General features: G+C 37.6%; 1 protein-coding gene across 2 annotated transcripts in view; it reads right to left on the reverse strand.

The window, feature by feature from the left end:
* Positions 1-3,708: 3,708 nt before the first annotated feature.
* LOC141374965 (X-ray repair cross-complementing protein 5-like) overlaps positions 3,709-13,878 on the reverse strand; it is a 43,684-nt gene continuing 33,514 nt past the window's right edge. Inside the window, 5 exon segments of one of the 2 annotated variants that reach the window (NM_001441579.1) lie at positions 3,709-4,024; positions 5,595-5,669; positions 10,106-10,173; positions 10,373-10,469; positions 13,357-13,466. In NM_001441579.1, coding sequence (NP_001428508.1) covers positions 4,010-4,024; positions 5,595-5,669; positions 10,106-10,173; positions 10,373-10,469; positions 13,357-13,466 — 365 coding nt within the window. In that variant the 3' untranslated portion in view covers positions 3,709-4,009. 2 annotated transcript variants of the gene reach the window in all.

A 13,878-nucleotide genomic window follows, 5' to 3' on the forward strand; every position in this document is an offset into this window, starting at 1 on the left:
TGAGAAGTGAAAGCAGGAGAGGAGCTGTGTTTCAGGACATGATTAGATCAAATTTAACAGGGAGGGTGAATAGTACATTTCTGTACACACAAACACAAGCTATTTGTCAGGAATGCCCGTGCGGTCACTGATCCATCAATGTAAAATGTAAAATTATCATTTTCGTAATTAGAAAAAAAAATTACATACTAACATCCAGGAAAACTCCCGATCACAAATATATGTGTATATTTCTGACTTTGGATGGACACAGTCCTCCACTGTACCTTGCTCCCGCATTCATTTCAAAGGAGTGCTACCCTGTAGCAAGATGGCGGTGCTATTAACGCATTCCGTCTAATGGACAACAATAGGCCAGGCGACATCTAATGTATATATCTATGGTTATGTTGATACTTATACAGTACATTCACTTGACCGTTTCTTCAGTTGACATTTAAATCATCACTGTTGCCGTTGGAATTACAGTGCAGGGCGTATATATATCCACAATTAATACAAACTCATATATATTAATTTACACTATCAAGTTAATGTAACAGATGACACTTGTTGCTTTCATATCTCTAACGTATATTCAACTCATTTTGATAACGATTTCAATATTTCATACCTGATGAGGGACAATAATGTTAATAAAAACACCGGAAACACGGAGCTGCTGCTGCTTCACGTCAGAGTCTGTGTATTGTTTGAGCAGCAAGCCCCTCCCCCTCATTAGGTATTCAGTCCACAGGCAGTAGTAGCCAATCGGAAAAATGTCAATCGTTGCATCACATTACATTAATTTACAATATTTATTTTCCATTTTCTACTTCATAAAACGAAAGTGTATAGAATTAGAAAGACAAATTAACTTTGATTTTCAATTTCTAATAATTTGTAACCACTTCATAAGGCAGTGGTTGGGTTTAGATTTTGGGTAGGATTAGGGATCCAGATCATACTTTATGACTACTAATAAACAGTTAATATATTAGGCAGATCATAAGTTGCATGAATTGAGACCTAAGCTAAAGTTTAAAGTGTTACCATCATTTTGTATATTTGATAAGGCAGGTTTGGGCCCAATACTGAACCCTGAGGAAGTCCCTGTGAAACCGGCAAGGTAAAAGATCTATCATATCCCAGGCTAACAAAGACTAAGCTCTCAGTCCATCTGTGTGCGAGTCCTTCTATACAGTAATGTTGAAGTGAGTGTGTGGTTTTACCTGCTTTCATCTTCCTCTAGAGGAGCTGCGGAGGGAATACAGCTCCTGTTTGAAGTCTCAGTGACAGTCATTACAGCTTTCTGCCTGTTCTCAATCTGGAAACATCAGAAACGAATGCGGTATTAATCTAGAGCTCAGAAACAGTTACAGTCAGTGATCCACATACACAGATGAGGAGCATCAGACAATCTGAAGGAGAAGATTTCACACACAAAAACTCTAATAAATTAAGATTAATTAGAATTTTACATACCAAACAACAGGCACCTCAGGCACTGTCGCCTCACAGCAAGAAAATCGCTGCTTCGAGTCCCAGCTGGGTCAGTTTGCATGTTCTCCCTGTGTTGGCGTGGGTTTCCTGCGGGTGCTCCGGTTTGTTTCCCTCACAGTCCAAAAACATATGGGGGAATTGGATGTACTAAATTGGACGTAGTGTGTGTTAATGTGTATAGATGTTTCTCAGTACTGGGTTGCAGTTAGAAGTTGGTGGTTCATGCCGCTGCGAATAAATGAATAAAAATGAATGTATGAATACCTTTTTTTCCAGAACTAATAAGTACTCAGGGCGAGGCAGTGGCGCAGTAGGTACAGGTAGTGCTGTCGCCTCACAGCAAGAAGTTCGCTGGTTTAAACCTCGGCTCAGTGGGCGTTTCTGTGTGGAGTTTGCATGTTATCCCTGCCTATGCGTGGATTTCCTCCGGGTGCTCTGGTTTCCCCCACAGTCCAAACACATGCGGTACAGGTGAATTGGTAAATTGTCTGTAGTGTATGAGTGTGTGTGTGTGGATGTTTACCAGAGATGGGTAGCTGCTGGAAGGGCATCCGCTGCGTAAAAACTTGCTGGATAAGTTGGCGGTTCATTCCGCTGTGGCGACCCCGGATTAATAAAGGGACTAAGCCGACAAGAAAATGAATGAATGAATGAATAAGCACTCATTCTGTGGTGGAAAATCTTACCTGTGGCTGTAGAGAAATAACAGATGTGCTTTTACAGACAAAAATATCATGCAAGCTCATGATTATACACAATAACATCTTTTCTATGTACATACAAACATTAAACATGTTATATTTCTTCACTCAACTGCCAAAATTTTACATTCAAACTAGAAATGTACTCTGAATATTTTATATATGAAGAATTTTGTCAGAACAATTCATAATTTTATACTTTTATTCATTGCATTTGTATGGTTTTACTTATCATTTATTATTTTATTTTATTATTAAGAGGTTCCCACTATAGTTAATTTAAATAAAAACTCAAATATGCGGCAAAATGGAAGAAAAAAAAGGAATTCAATAGTTACACTTCAACAAAAAGTCAGAAATGTTAGATGTAAATCCATAATTCAATGATATAAACTCAAATTAACTAGAAATCAAGTCCAAAGTCAATGCAAAAACCTGAATGCGTTTACTATTATCTTTATTATTTTTTGGATTTGATTATGTGAATGTGTATTGGTTTATGTTTATTTTATAAATCTCAATCAAATCTATAAAAAATCTGAATGCTAGTGGGCATTCGCGCCAATCAGAAGCTTGCTCTTGTAGGGGTGTGGTTATGACATAGCACCTGTTGTTGGTGTCCCGAGGCGAAATCCTCCTGCTGACACCGAGCAACACCTCATCAAACTGGGCTCGGCTCAGTCTGAAGCACCACTGAAAGCTTCCATCATCCAGGTATAGTTTCTGGAGGAGTTGATAAACACAGAGCTGGGTGCACCTCTGACAGGATCTAGTGGACTCAGACACGACGCCGAATGAATCTAGACTGTTTTTTAGCCTTCCTAAAGCACATAAACACAGCTACTCTCTTAATAAAATCCATGTTAGTCATTTAGCAACGAAGCTAGAGTCACCGGGCAGACAGAAACCCCACCCATGACCTAAATCCATGACTATTATGAAGTGAATTTGACGCGCAAATGAAGCGAAATTGATGCACACATGAAGTTAATTTGACGTGTGAATTAAGCGAATTTGACACGCAAATAAAGCGAGTTTGACGCTCATATGAAGTTAATTTGCTGCACAAACGAATCGACTTTGACGCACGAATGAGGTGAATTTCACACACGAATTAAACGAATTTGACATACGAATAAAGCAAATTTGACACGCGAATGAAGTAAATTTGACGCGCGAATGAAGTGAATTTGACGCGCGAATGAAGTGAATTTGACGCACAAATGAAGTGAAATAGACGTGCGAATGAAGCAGATTTGCAAGATTTAAACTCCAAATGTTCATGTGTCTATTTATGAGCGATAGCATGATAATATTCGCGCAAGCCACTTCTGGTGTGAACACAACATAAGAAAAAATTCACCAATTGCAAGAAACCCTATACATGCAAATGGAGGAAATAAATTCACTTAGAAAATAAATCTGAGCTGTGAGAAATTAACTCAAAACTATTTGTTTCCAATGCACAGATTGCTGAAACACACAGAAACATGTCAGGTTTATAAAGACAACTGAAATGCAGACATTAGATTTACAGTTTTGTCTGATCTTTTATTTAAAGGATTCAAGTTTCAGTGGCTGTTAAAACACACAGACATTAACATTATTATTTTTCTTCTCTTTAGAAAATCCAACAAATAGAGGCTGCGCAATACATGAGACACAAATCAAACTTCAGCAAATCAATTGCCAAACATGCACAGGACAGAGAAATTACAGCACTTTTCCAGGAGTTTGTGTTTCATCAATAACAAAAAAACACTAGGAATGGCACTTAATGGAGAAATGCACAGGAGTGGATGAACACCGGTGTTGGAGACATCCGTTTACATCATGTCCAGCTAAAAAACAAACAAACCAAAACTAAACGTTAGAGTAATATTATTATTATTATTAACATTCCTTTATTTAGCCAGCAGATTACATTAAGAATAGTGTTTTGACTGATATATCAGCCGATATTTGCCTTTTTTTTTTAAATATCGGCATCGACCCATACACTTTTTAGTTACCTTTTTCAGATTTTTTCTGAGGGGGACTTTTATTTTAATGGCATGGCAGACTTTTTTTGATGGCTTTAGCAGACTATGCTTTCATTCTTCCCTTTCCTCACTTATGTCATTGAGTTTGGTTTAATAAGGACTGAAGTCTATCTAATAGTTGGATAAAACTGTTTAAACAAAGTAATTCAAATGTATACAAAAAGTATACCGATGATTGTTTTAATTATATTTATTAATTACAATTAAATATATCGGCTAAATATTCATCCACTTGAATTCAGGCCACCCTGCTTTAATAAAAAAAGTTTAAACTAATGATTAGACTTGTATTTTTATCATTATTATTCCTTTATTTAGCCAGCAGACCTCAACAAGAATAGTGTTTGACCTATATATCGGCTGATATTTGGCATTTTTAAATATCGGCATTGACCGATATTTTTTCCGGTTTAGCCGATATTTTCGATGGATTTAGCAAACTCTGCATTCATTAGTCCCTTCTCTTGCTTTTTTTCTTTCAGTTTGGTCTAAGAAGGATTGAAGTCTATCCAATTTTCACAAAAAACTGTTTAAACAAAGTAATAAAAATGTATGCTGTTTTAATTATAGTAATAATAATTCATTCATACATCAGTTGATAACAACTGTTTAAAGTACAAGTATGATAATTTTTAAGTCTATTTTCAAATTATTTTCAACTTAATAAAATAAATTTAAAATGTAATTATTAACTAAAATTAAATCAATAACAATAGTCAAACTAAATGTTAGATTTGTATTATTATTATTATTATTATTATAATTATTATTATCATTATGTTTATTACCATTCCTTTATTTTAGCCAGCAAATTACATCAAAAATAATGGTCGACCGATATACCTATATATTTTTCAAATATCAGCATCAACTGATAAATGTTTCTGAGATGTTTTTATTCTGACAGCATTCTATTTTTTAAAAATTATTATTGCAACTTAATTCAAATATAATTACTAATTAAAATTAAATAAACTATATTGGCTACCCTGCTTTTCAAGATATCGGTATCTGCCCTAAAAAAAAAAAAATCACTATTGGTCAACAACTAATTGGGATATTACCATCTCTTTATCCAATGTAGTTATTTTGGCGGCCTATTTTAATTTAGTCTTTTTAACATTTCATTTTGTTTAACATTTCGCTCCATCGACATAGTTTTTATTTTATAAATCACATTTAGTCAACTATGTTGCATTATAAATTGAATTACAGTCATCATCACATGACCAGCATTTACCTTGCATCTCACTTTTGTCATGTGATAAATGCTCATTGACAACGATACTTAGTCAAAATCTTCATCTTGTATATAGTTTTAGACCATAATCTCACTATATAAACAATAAAATATCAATGAAACGCTCACCAGATCATCCACATCTCCAGTGTCGTCCTGCGCTGGAGCTACTTCAACTTCCTGCTTCTGCTCAAATGACAGGAACTAAACCAGCAAACACAGAGTTAACAACAAATGCTACAACTAAACAGGTCATTCAGTATTATATCTAAAGTATAAAAAACTTAAGTCTTCCGAGCCCCAATTGAGGGACTTTTCAAGCACTGTAAAAAGCTATTAGTTGACTTTACTTACAAAAATTGAGTAAACCCACTGCCTTAACTTGGCGATTATATATTTTTTAAATGATGCACAAAACATTTTTTTTAGATAATGACAGTCATATATGTCTCCCATGATACTAAAAACATTATTAGGGCACATATATTTCACTAAAAGTGAAAATTCAGCAAATTCGTTCTTCCGGTTTAAAAACTAATTTTGAAGCAACGTCACACCGGTGAGATCCAAATTCCAGCATGGAGACTGGATGTACAATTTGACGTCTTTGAGTTTTCAGCATTTATTCATGAGAAAGACTTGGTTTAAACCAGGAGTTTTCAAAGTGTGAGGCGCGCCTCCCCTGGGGGGCGCCAGAGCATGTCAGGGGAGGCGCGGGAAAAATATATAATGAAAATATAATTATTAAGTTTAATTTTTATATGTATTTTTTATTATTTTTAAACGTTTTAATTAAACAAAGCTAAGAAAAATTATACGTCAAAAATAAGAAAACCTTTTTTACCCAGAAGGCCATAGCTGTGAATTCGCTTCTGTTTGGCAAGCCTGCCAATACAGGGGGGGGTCTGTCGCGCGCGTTCTGATCAGCTGTGTTGTCGCACGCGTGCTCAAGAGCGGTGTTGTCGCGCGCGTGCTCAAGAGCGGTGTTGTCGCGCGCGTGCTCAAGAGCGGTGTTGTCGCGCGCGTGCTCAAGAGCGGTGTTGTCGCGCGCGTGCTCAAGAGCGGTGTTGTCGCGCGCGTGCTCAAGAGCGGTGTTGTCGCGCGCGTGCTCAAGAGCGGTGTAGTCCCGCGCGTGCTCAAGAGCGGTGTTGTCCCGCGCGTGCTCAAGAGCGGTGTTGTCCCGCGCGTGCTCAAGAGCGGTGTTGTCGCGCGCGTGCTCAAGAGCGGTGTTGTCGCGCGCGTGCTCAAGAGCGGTGTTGTCGCGCGCGTGCTCAAGAGCGGTGTTGTCGCGCGCGTGCTCAAGAGCGGTGTTGTCGCGCGCGTGCTCAAGAGCGGTGTTGTCGCGCGCGTGCTCAAGAGCGAGACCGAGGGTGTGCCGCGGCATGGGGGCACTTTTGATCATTTTGGAAGGGCACTTTCTATCCAGGACTAAAAAGGGCATGTGCACTGCACAGGTTGAGCCCTATGTGTGCACTTGCCTGCAATGGATCGGTTTCTGAGTTTAGGATTTACGTGGACAGGACCAGCTGATGAACCACGACCTTTAAGTGTGGTTTGTCAAGATATTTTGGCTAATGACAGCATGAGACACGCTAAACTTTGATTGTTTTGACCTGGATTAACAGTTCTTGGATCTGTTCTATTCATATTAACCATCATCCTAGTTTTAAAAACGTTATATTAAAATACTTGTTATTACTCTGTAAATAATTGCACTTTCATGCAAATGATGATAAAAGTGAGTTAACAGTCTTACATATGTCTGTGTCTTTATATATATATATTTATATATGTATATATATATATATATATATATATATATATATATATATATATATATATATATATATATATATATATATATATATATATATATATATATATATTTATATATGTATGTGTGTGTGTGCGTATTTGGGAGGAGGGGGGCGCCAATGGATAAGTTGTGTCAAAAGGGAGGCCCACTGTCTTAGACTTTGAAAACCCCTGGTTTAAACCAATCAGCGCGCTCTATTGTGAATAAGGTGCAATTTCATTAATATGCATGATAGCTTCGTTTTTACCTGTTAGTGTTCGAATGGCAAGAGACGCCACATTGTGTTACCAACCGTAATTAAAACAAGTGGATGAAGAATTGTTTGGAGACATGGGTCATCAGTGTTGCGTTTATAAATGTGCCGCAACAACGGTTTTGTTTCCATTTCCCCACTATGAGAGCGCAGCTGGACTCATGTGTGGATTACAGTGGTCTGCTAGCATGCGACAACAATATGTTTGTAAGGAAAATTTTTTACCTTACCTTACAGTTTTGGTAAGTGAGCAATCAATGTCAAGTTAGTTTGTATCATCAGCAGTACTCTTTCAGTGTTTAAAGACAGACCTTAGCCAAAATGATTGAGTCAATAAGTTTACAGTACGTTAATATCAAACGTTAATATGTTTGTTTGTTGTGTTTTGTGATTTGCAGAGCCTGCATGATTGCAGATTGGTGGGCGGGTTATATCACCTAAAACCCACTATGTGGTGCCTATAAAGAATTCAAAAAAAGGTCATGATTCGCACTCAATTGCTTCGTATTGTTTTTATTTTTCTTACATTTTACGGGTGATTAAAAGACAGACGTTTCGGCACAAAGCCTTCCTCAGTGTGTGACACAATTCTTCAACTCCACCCCTTTATCTCACAGTCAATCACAATGTGCAATTAATTATACCATCACTCTCATTTCATTATCCATTAATCACACAATAGCTTATAATGTTCACAGCAATAACAATAAACAATCTTCACATTTCCGACCTCAATCTTCAGAGATAAAGTGCTTCAACTATTATCATTAATTAGGTGTACATCATTACAATACAAAATCTGACAGCTAACATAAAAAAAAAAAAGTTTACATTTGACAATTACTCAAGGATTAAAAATAAATAAATAAATAAATAAATAAAAACAGTACAAAGCAATTGAGTGTGAATCATTACCTTTTTTTGAATAATAGCATTGATAAGATTGACGCACCAAACCAAAGAAGTAACTAAAAAAACTGCAAGCGCGCAGGGCAAACTTCAGTGCCTGTAAAGAATTCAACATTCTTTGAGAGAAGAGCTCGATTAGCCGGACCTCCCTGCCTAGCGTTTTTGTAGTTTGTTTTGGATCATGAGCTCAGTTCACTACCATACTACTGACTTGCATTTATACTGACTTTGATTGCTTTAAATATTTTCGTTAGTTATGCTTTTGTTAATAAATCACTTCTCTTTTTTTTAAACATGTAAACACCTTAAACTATTAACGTCGTATAGGATTTTTGCCGCATTTTGTGACAGGATAGTCTATACCAGTGGTTCTCAAACTTTTTTCACCAAGTACCACCTCAGAAAAAAATTGTCCCTCCATGTACCACCATAATGACCAGTATTGAAATACAGTAGCGTAGTAGGCCCAGTAAGGCAGCTACAACTCTGCAGTTTAAAATCGTGACAGATTAACTACTATTATTAAGAATTTTAATTATTATCAGCCACTCTAAACATTATAAATAGTTTAAACATTAACACCGTACTGTGCTTATATGTAAAAAAAAAATAAAATAAAAACCTGGAAATGTTGCTTGGACCTCATAAATATAGGTTATATGTCATCATATTCATATATGAACCATTTTTGATCGATTTTGAAATGTATGTTGCATGTATATATGACATTGATATTGGATTACTCTGTGTACCACTAGAAGGAAGCCTGCGTACCACTAGTGGTACACGTACCACAGTTTGAGAACCACTGGTCTATACAACCACAGCTGTTTGACTGTATTCTCTGCATCTACCAAGTCTCTGCATCAGTTACAGAGAAATGCAGTGGTTTTTTTCTCCCATGCAGCATGCGGTCTCAAAAATTCCATTAAAACTACACTGTTCCAGCCGTTCCTGGCATACAAAAGCTTGTTTGTAACGGAGGCATGCATGAAATGTTCCTGAATGTAGGTGAAAGTGCCAAACTGCGGTTAACAAATTAACAAAAATGTCGACAAATTAAGAATGAAACACCCGAAATGACATGAAACTCCGGAGGAAATGTGCATAGCGTGGTGACGCGTTGACGTTAAATGATCTGTGTAAGTGTATGTAAAACGGGATCATGAAAGGAACATTCAAAAAGCAACTCACGTAAACACCCTTATCATATCATCGTCTTATTCAGATTAAGGCAATTAATTACATTACTGATGTCCATGTAAACGTAGTCACTGCCTATCTCACTGTCTATCTGTGTTTGTGTTGCTGCTGTGAAAATCAGTGTGTGCACATAATGAAGCTCCTCTTTTCATGCAAAGCTTTCCCTCATCGTCTCTTGACACTTGACATCAACTTCTTGCTTTTAAGGCAATGGGTTTACTTTAACAGTGCTGTTACAACACTTCAGGAATCATTAACAGTTAAATAACTACATATGATGTTGCATATAACTATTACAACATTTATATTTATTATATATATTATATTATATTTATATTATATTATATTTATTTATTAATGTTTATATGTTATATAATTTATTTTGACTAATAAAATGATGCATGGTGACAACCCTAATGATGCCACTCTTATCTGGATAGTTTTCTTAGCAGCAGGTACCTGATTTGCTTCTTGTTTGGAGATGGTGCTTGCCTCCACTTCATCTTTGCTAATCAGCGTTAGAGCATCTGAAATCAATAGAAAATGCTGAAGACACGATCAACACCAGGCACTACTGTTCAAAACGCTTGATCAGGATCATTTGGATTTGGATGTTTTGCTATCCAGGACCTTACTTTTGTGCTTATTTCTCCAAATCAAAATCCTGATGTTGATACACATCTGTTCTCCTTTATGCTCTAAATGGGAACACATCCTGATGTTTACCTTGAGCGAGCAGGTTCCAGAAGTCCTGAAGGCTGCGGTCAGCAATGCTCCTCTTCAGAGACTGCAGGTAACTGTTGAACAGCTCTGCGTTTCCGCTCTGATGAAGAATATAATTAGAAGACGGTGGTCAAGAGTCCGCATGATCATGAAGATCACACTATTCTAGCTGAAATAAAACAAATAAGACTTTCTACAGGAGAAAAAATATTATCAGACATACTGTGAACATTTCCTGAATCTGTCAAATCACACAGGAGGTGTGAGAATAATTTTAACGTCAACTAAATGTGTGTACAGGTGACGTGGTGGCACAATGAGTAGCACGATCGCCTCAAAGCAAGAAGGTCGCTGGTTCCTCCGGGGGCTTCGGTTTCCCCCACAGTCCAAACACATGTGGTATAGGTGAATTGGGTAAGCTAAAATTGTCTGTAGTGTATGTGTGTGAATGAGTGTGTATGGATGTTTCCCAGTGATGGGTTGCAGCTAGAAGTGTAAAACATATGCTGGATAAGTTGGAGGTTCATTCCACTGTGGCGACCTCAGATTAATAAAGGGACTAAGCTGAAAAGAAAATGAATGAATGAATAAATGTGTGCGCGTGTGTGTGTGTGCATGCACGCAAGCATGCATACAGGCACACACACACATGCACACACCATGCAAAAATCAACAAGGCAGGTTACTTTGCTGCGGTGATAGAGTATATATTTTATTTCCAGGAGTCCGGTCAGTGGCGGTTCCAGTTTAAATGGCACCCTGGGCGAACCACCCTATGTAACCCTAACCACCCTTGTTATATTTTCAATAAATATAACAATTTCTGGGCGAGGCAGTGGCGCAGTAGGTAGTGCTGTTGCCTCACAGCAAGAAGGTCGCTGGGATGTGCCTCGGCTCAGTTGGCGTTTCTGTGTGGAGTTTGCATGTTCTCCCTGCCTTCGCATGGGTTTTCCCCCACAGTCCAAAGACATGCGGTACAGGTGAATTGCGTAGGCTAAATTGTCCGTAGTGTATGAGTGTGTTTGTGTGTGTGGATGTTTCCCAGAGATGGATTGCGGCTGGAAGGGCATCCACTGCGTAGAAACTTGCTGGATAAGTTGGCGGTTCATTCCGCTGTGGTGACCCCGGATTAATGAAGGGACTAAGCTGACTAGAAAATTAATGAATGAATAATAACAATTTCTTTATATTTATTATTAGCAACATTATTATATAATTATTATTCTAAATAAATAACTGAAATCAACCCTAAATGTTTCTGGAAAACAATGTAACAACTGTGATATGCCAAGATCAATTAAGAAATCTTTTGCATTAATATTATGACAATTCTATAGAATAAAATATAGACAGTTGAAGTCAGAATTATTAGCCCTTCTGAATTATTAGCCCCCCTGTTTATTTTTTCCCCCGACTCTTTTAGACCCGACTCATGGCTGAGAATTAACGTAATGAAGTCTTACCTCCCTGACACTTTATCCCTCCTTTCTGCTTTATAGCCATGCTTGGTGAAAGTAACATCATCATCATCATCATCATTTGATATAAACTTTAGTTCTGTCAACATGCAAAACTCACGGCGCATGAGCGGCATGTGTTTTATCGACGTGCATGCAAACAACAGAGACTCACACAGGAGCGTGAGGCACGCGAGAATGGTCTTCTGCACGCATACTTCAGTTTGCATTCACCAGCGTTGTTTCGGTTGCACATAGAGAATAACAAACTTGTGTGTGCAAAAGATGCCAACTGTGAATGGCCCCTAATGTCTTTATTCTGGGATTGCCACTCTAAATTAATACACTTGCATAAAGTAAATTGTATTTCAATGCTTTTTTTGGTACCCAGTAAGATGTCGCCTTGAGTGACCCCACATGCCTAAATCTGCCAATGAGTCCGGTACCTCACTCAGGACATGCATTAGGGCAGGGGTGTCAAACTCAGTACCTGCAGGGCCAAAGCCATGCAGAGTTTAATGGGGTGTATCCAAATCAATTCAATTCATCTTTATTTTATTTATTTTTTGCCTTTATTGAGAGGATAGGACAATATTTTAGACAGGAAACGAAGTGGGGGAGAGAGAGGGGATAGGGTCGGGAAATGTCCTCAAGCTGGGATTCGAACTCAGGATGCCCTGAAGTGCTAATGCATCATATGTCAGCACGCTAACCACTAGGCTATTCTATAGCGCTTTTACAATGTAGATTTCGTCAAAGCAGCTTCAAATAGAAGTTCTAGTAAATTGAAACCGTGTCAGTCCAGTTTTCAGAGTTGAAGTTCAGTTCAGTGTGGGTTAATTTTCTAATTTAATTAATCTCTACAAGTCCAAAATCAAGCAAGCAAGTGGCGACAGTAGAGAGGAACATGCATATGCACATTTAGCCAATGATAAACTTCCGTTGAAAGGTTTAAGTGACTATTTTTTAATTTCACAAGGTTCTTTTAATTAATTAAAATACAATCAGTTAAATAGACTTCAGCATTCATTTAGTTGTTCAAGCAAAAAAAGAAATGAAAGAACGTTTAAATGCAAGTGGCGTCAGAAACAGCAAGCTAGCTTAGAAACTCCATTAAAAATACTGTGGTAAAATAAATTTCCAAATTTTAGAGACATAGAATGGAAAAATTACTTTTAATGCCGTGCTTCTTGTTTGGTCTGAGACTCACTTTATATCGCATCTCAGTCAGGCAGTGAAAATCATTGATTTTTAAAGAAATCAGATCTTAAACGTGGCGATTTTGTAATGGAGCAACAGTTTATCAGAAGTGATTGGACTGACTGACTACAATTAAAAGTCTGTGTGGATAGAGCCCACTGACAAGATATCAATGTTGGAGAAAGAGATAAATGCACTCTAAGTAGGCAGCTCACTTGGCTTTTGAAAGGAACTCTCTCTGAGCTCAACTCTTCAGGACTGAATACCATAACCTCTGGCTGATCCTGAAGAGGTACTTGATTGGATGTGCAGGTTTAATTGAGAGCTCACCAGTACAGACTGATCCCTGAAGGCCTGGATGCAGGCGATGCTCTTGGTGTAATACTCAGTGCTCCTGTTGCCCAGCAACTGCTCAATCCTGTGGGTCAGCTGCTGGCACGCTGTCGAGGTCACAAAACAATCATGAGCACAGCGACAAAACCTGCTGCCGACATTCAGAAACTGCACTGCTCAATGACAGCGCCGACTCAATTACTGCTGAGCGACTGTTCAGAGCCTCAGAGACAATATGCAACTTTTAACAAGGCCTTACAGATGCCAGCAGCAATAATTTATGCATAACAGCTGACACTTTTGTGGACTATATCGCATATATCTGATGCAAAACTGAGTAAAAACAGAATTAAATACATTGTTCCATAACAGATATATATATATTTATAACTAAATACAGACACATTTATTGGTCCATAACTGATTTTTGTTAAGAAATTGGTGACTAATTGGTGAATAATATTTGTAACCTAACACCCTAATATGCATTTCCATTTCAGTATTTACTATACATTACAT

The sequence above is a fragment of the Danio rerio genome, chromosome 9, assembly GCF_052040795.2.
Source record: "Danio rerio strain M-AB ecotype USA chromosome 9, GRCz13ab, whole genome shotgun sequence".
Classification (NCBI taxonomy): Eukaryota; Metazoa; Chordata; class Actinopteri; order Cypriniformes; family Danionidae; genus Danio; species Danio rerio.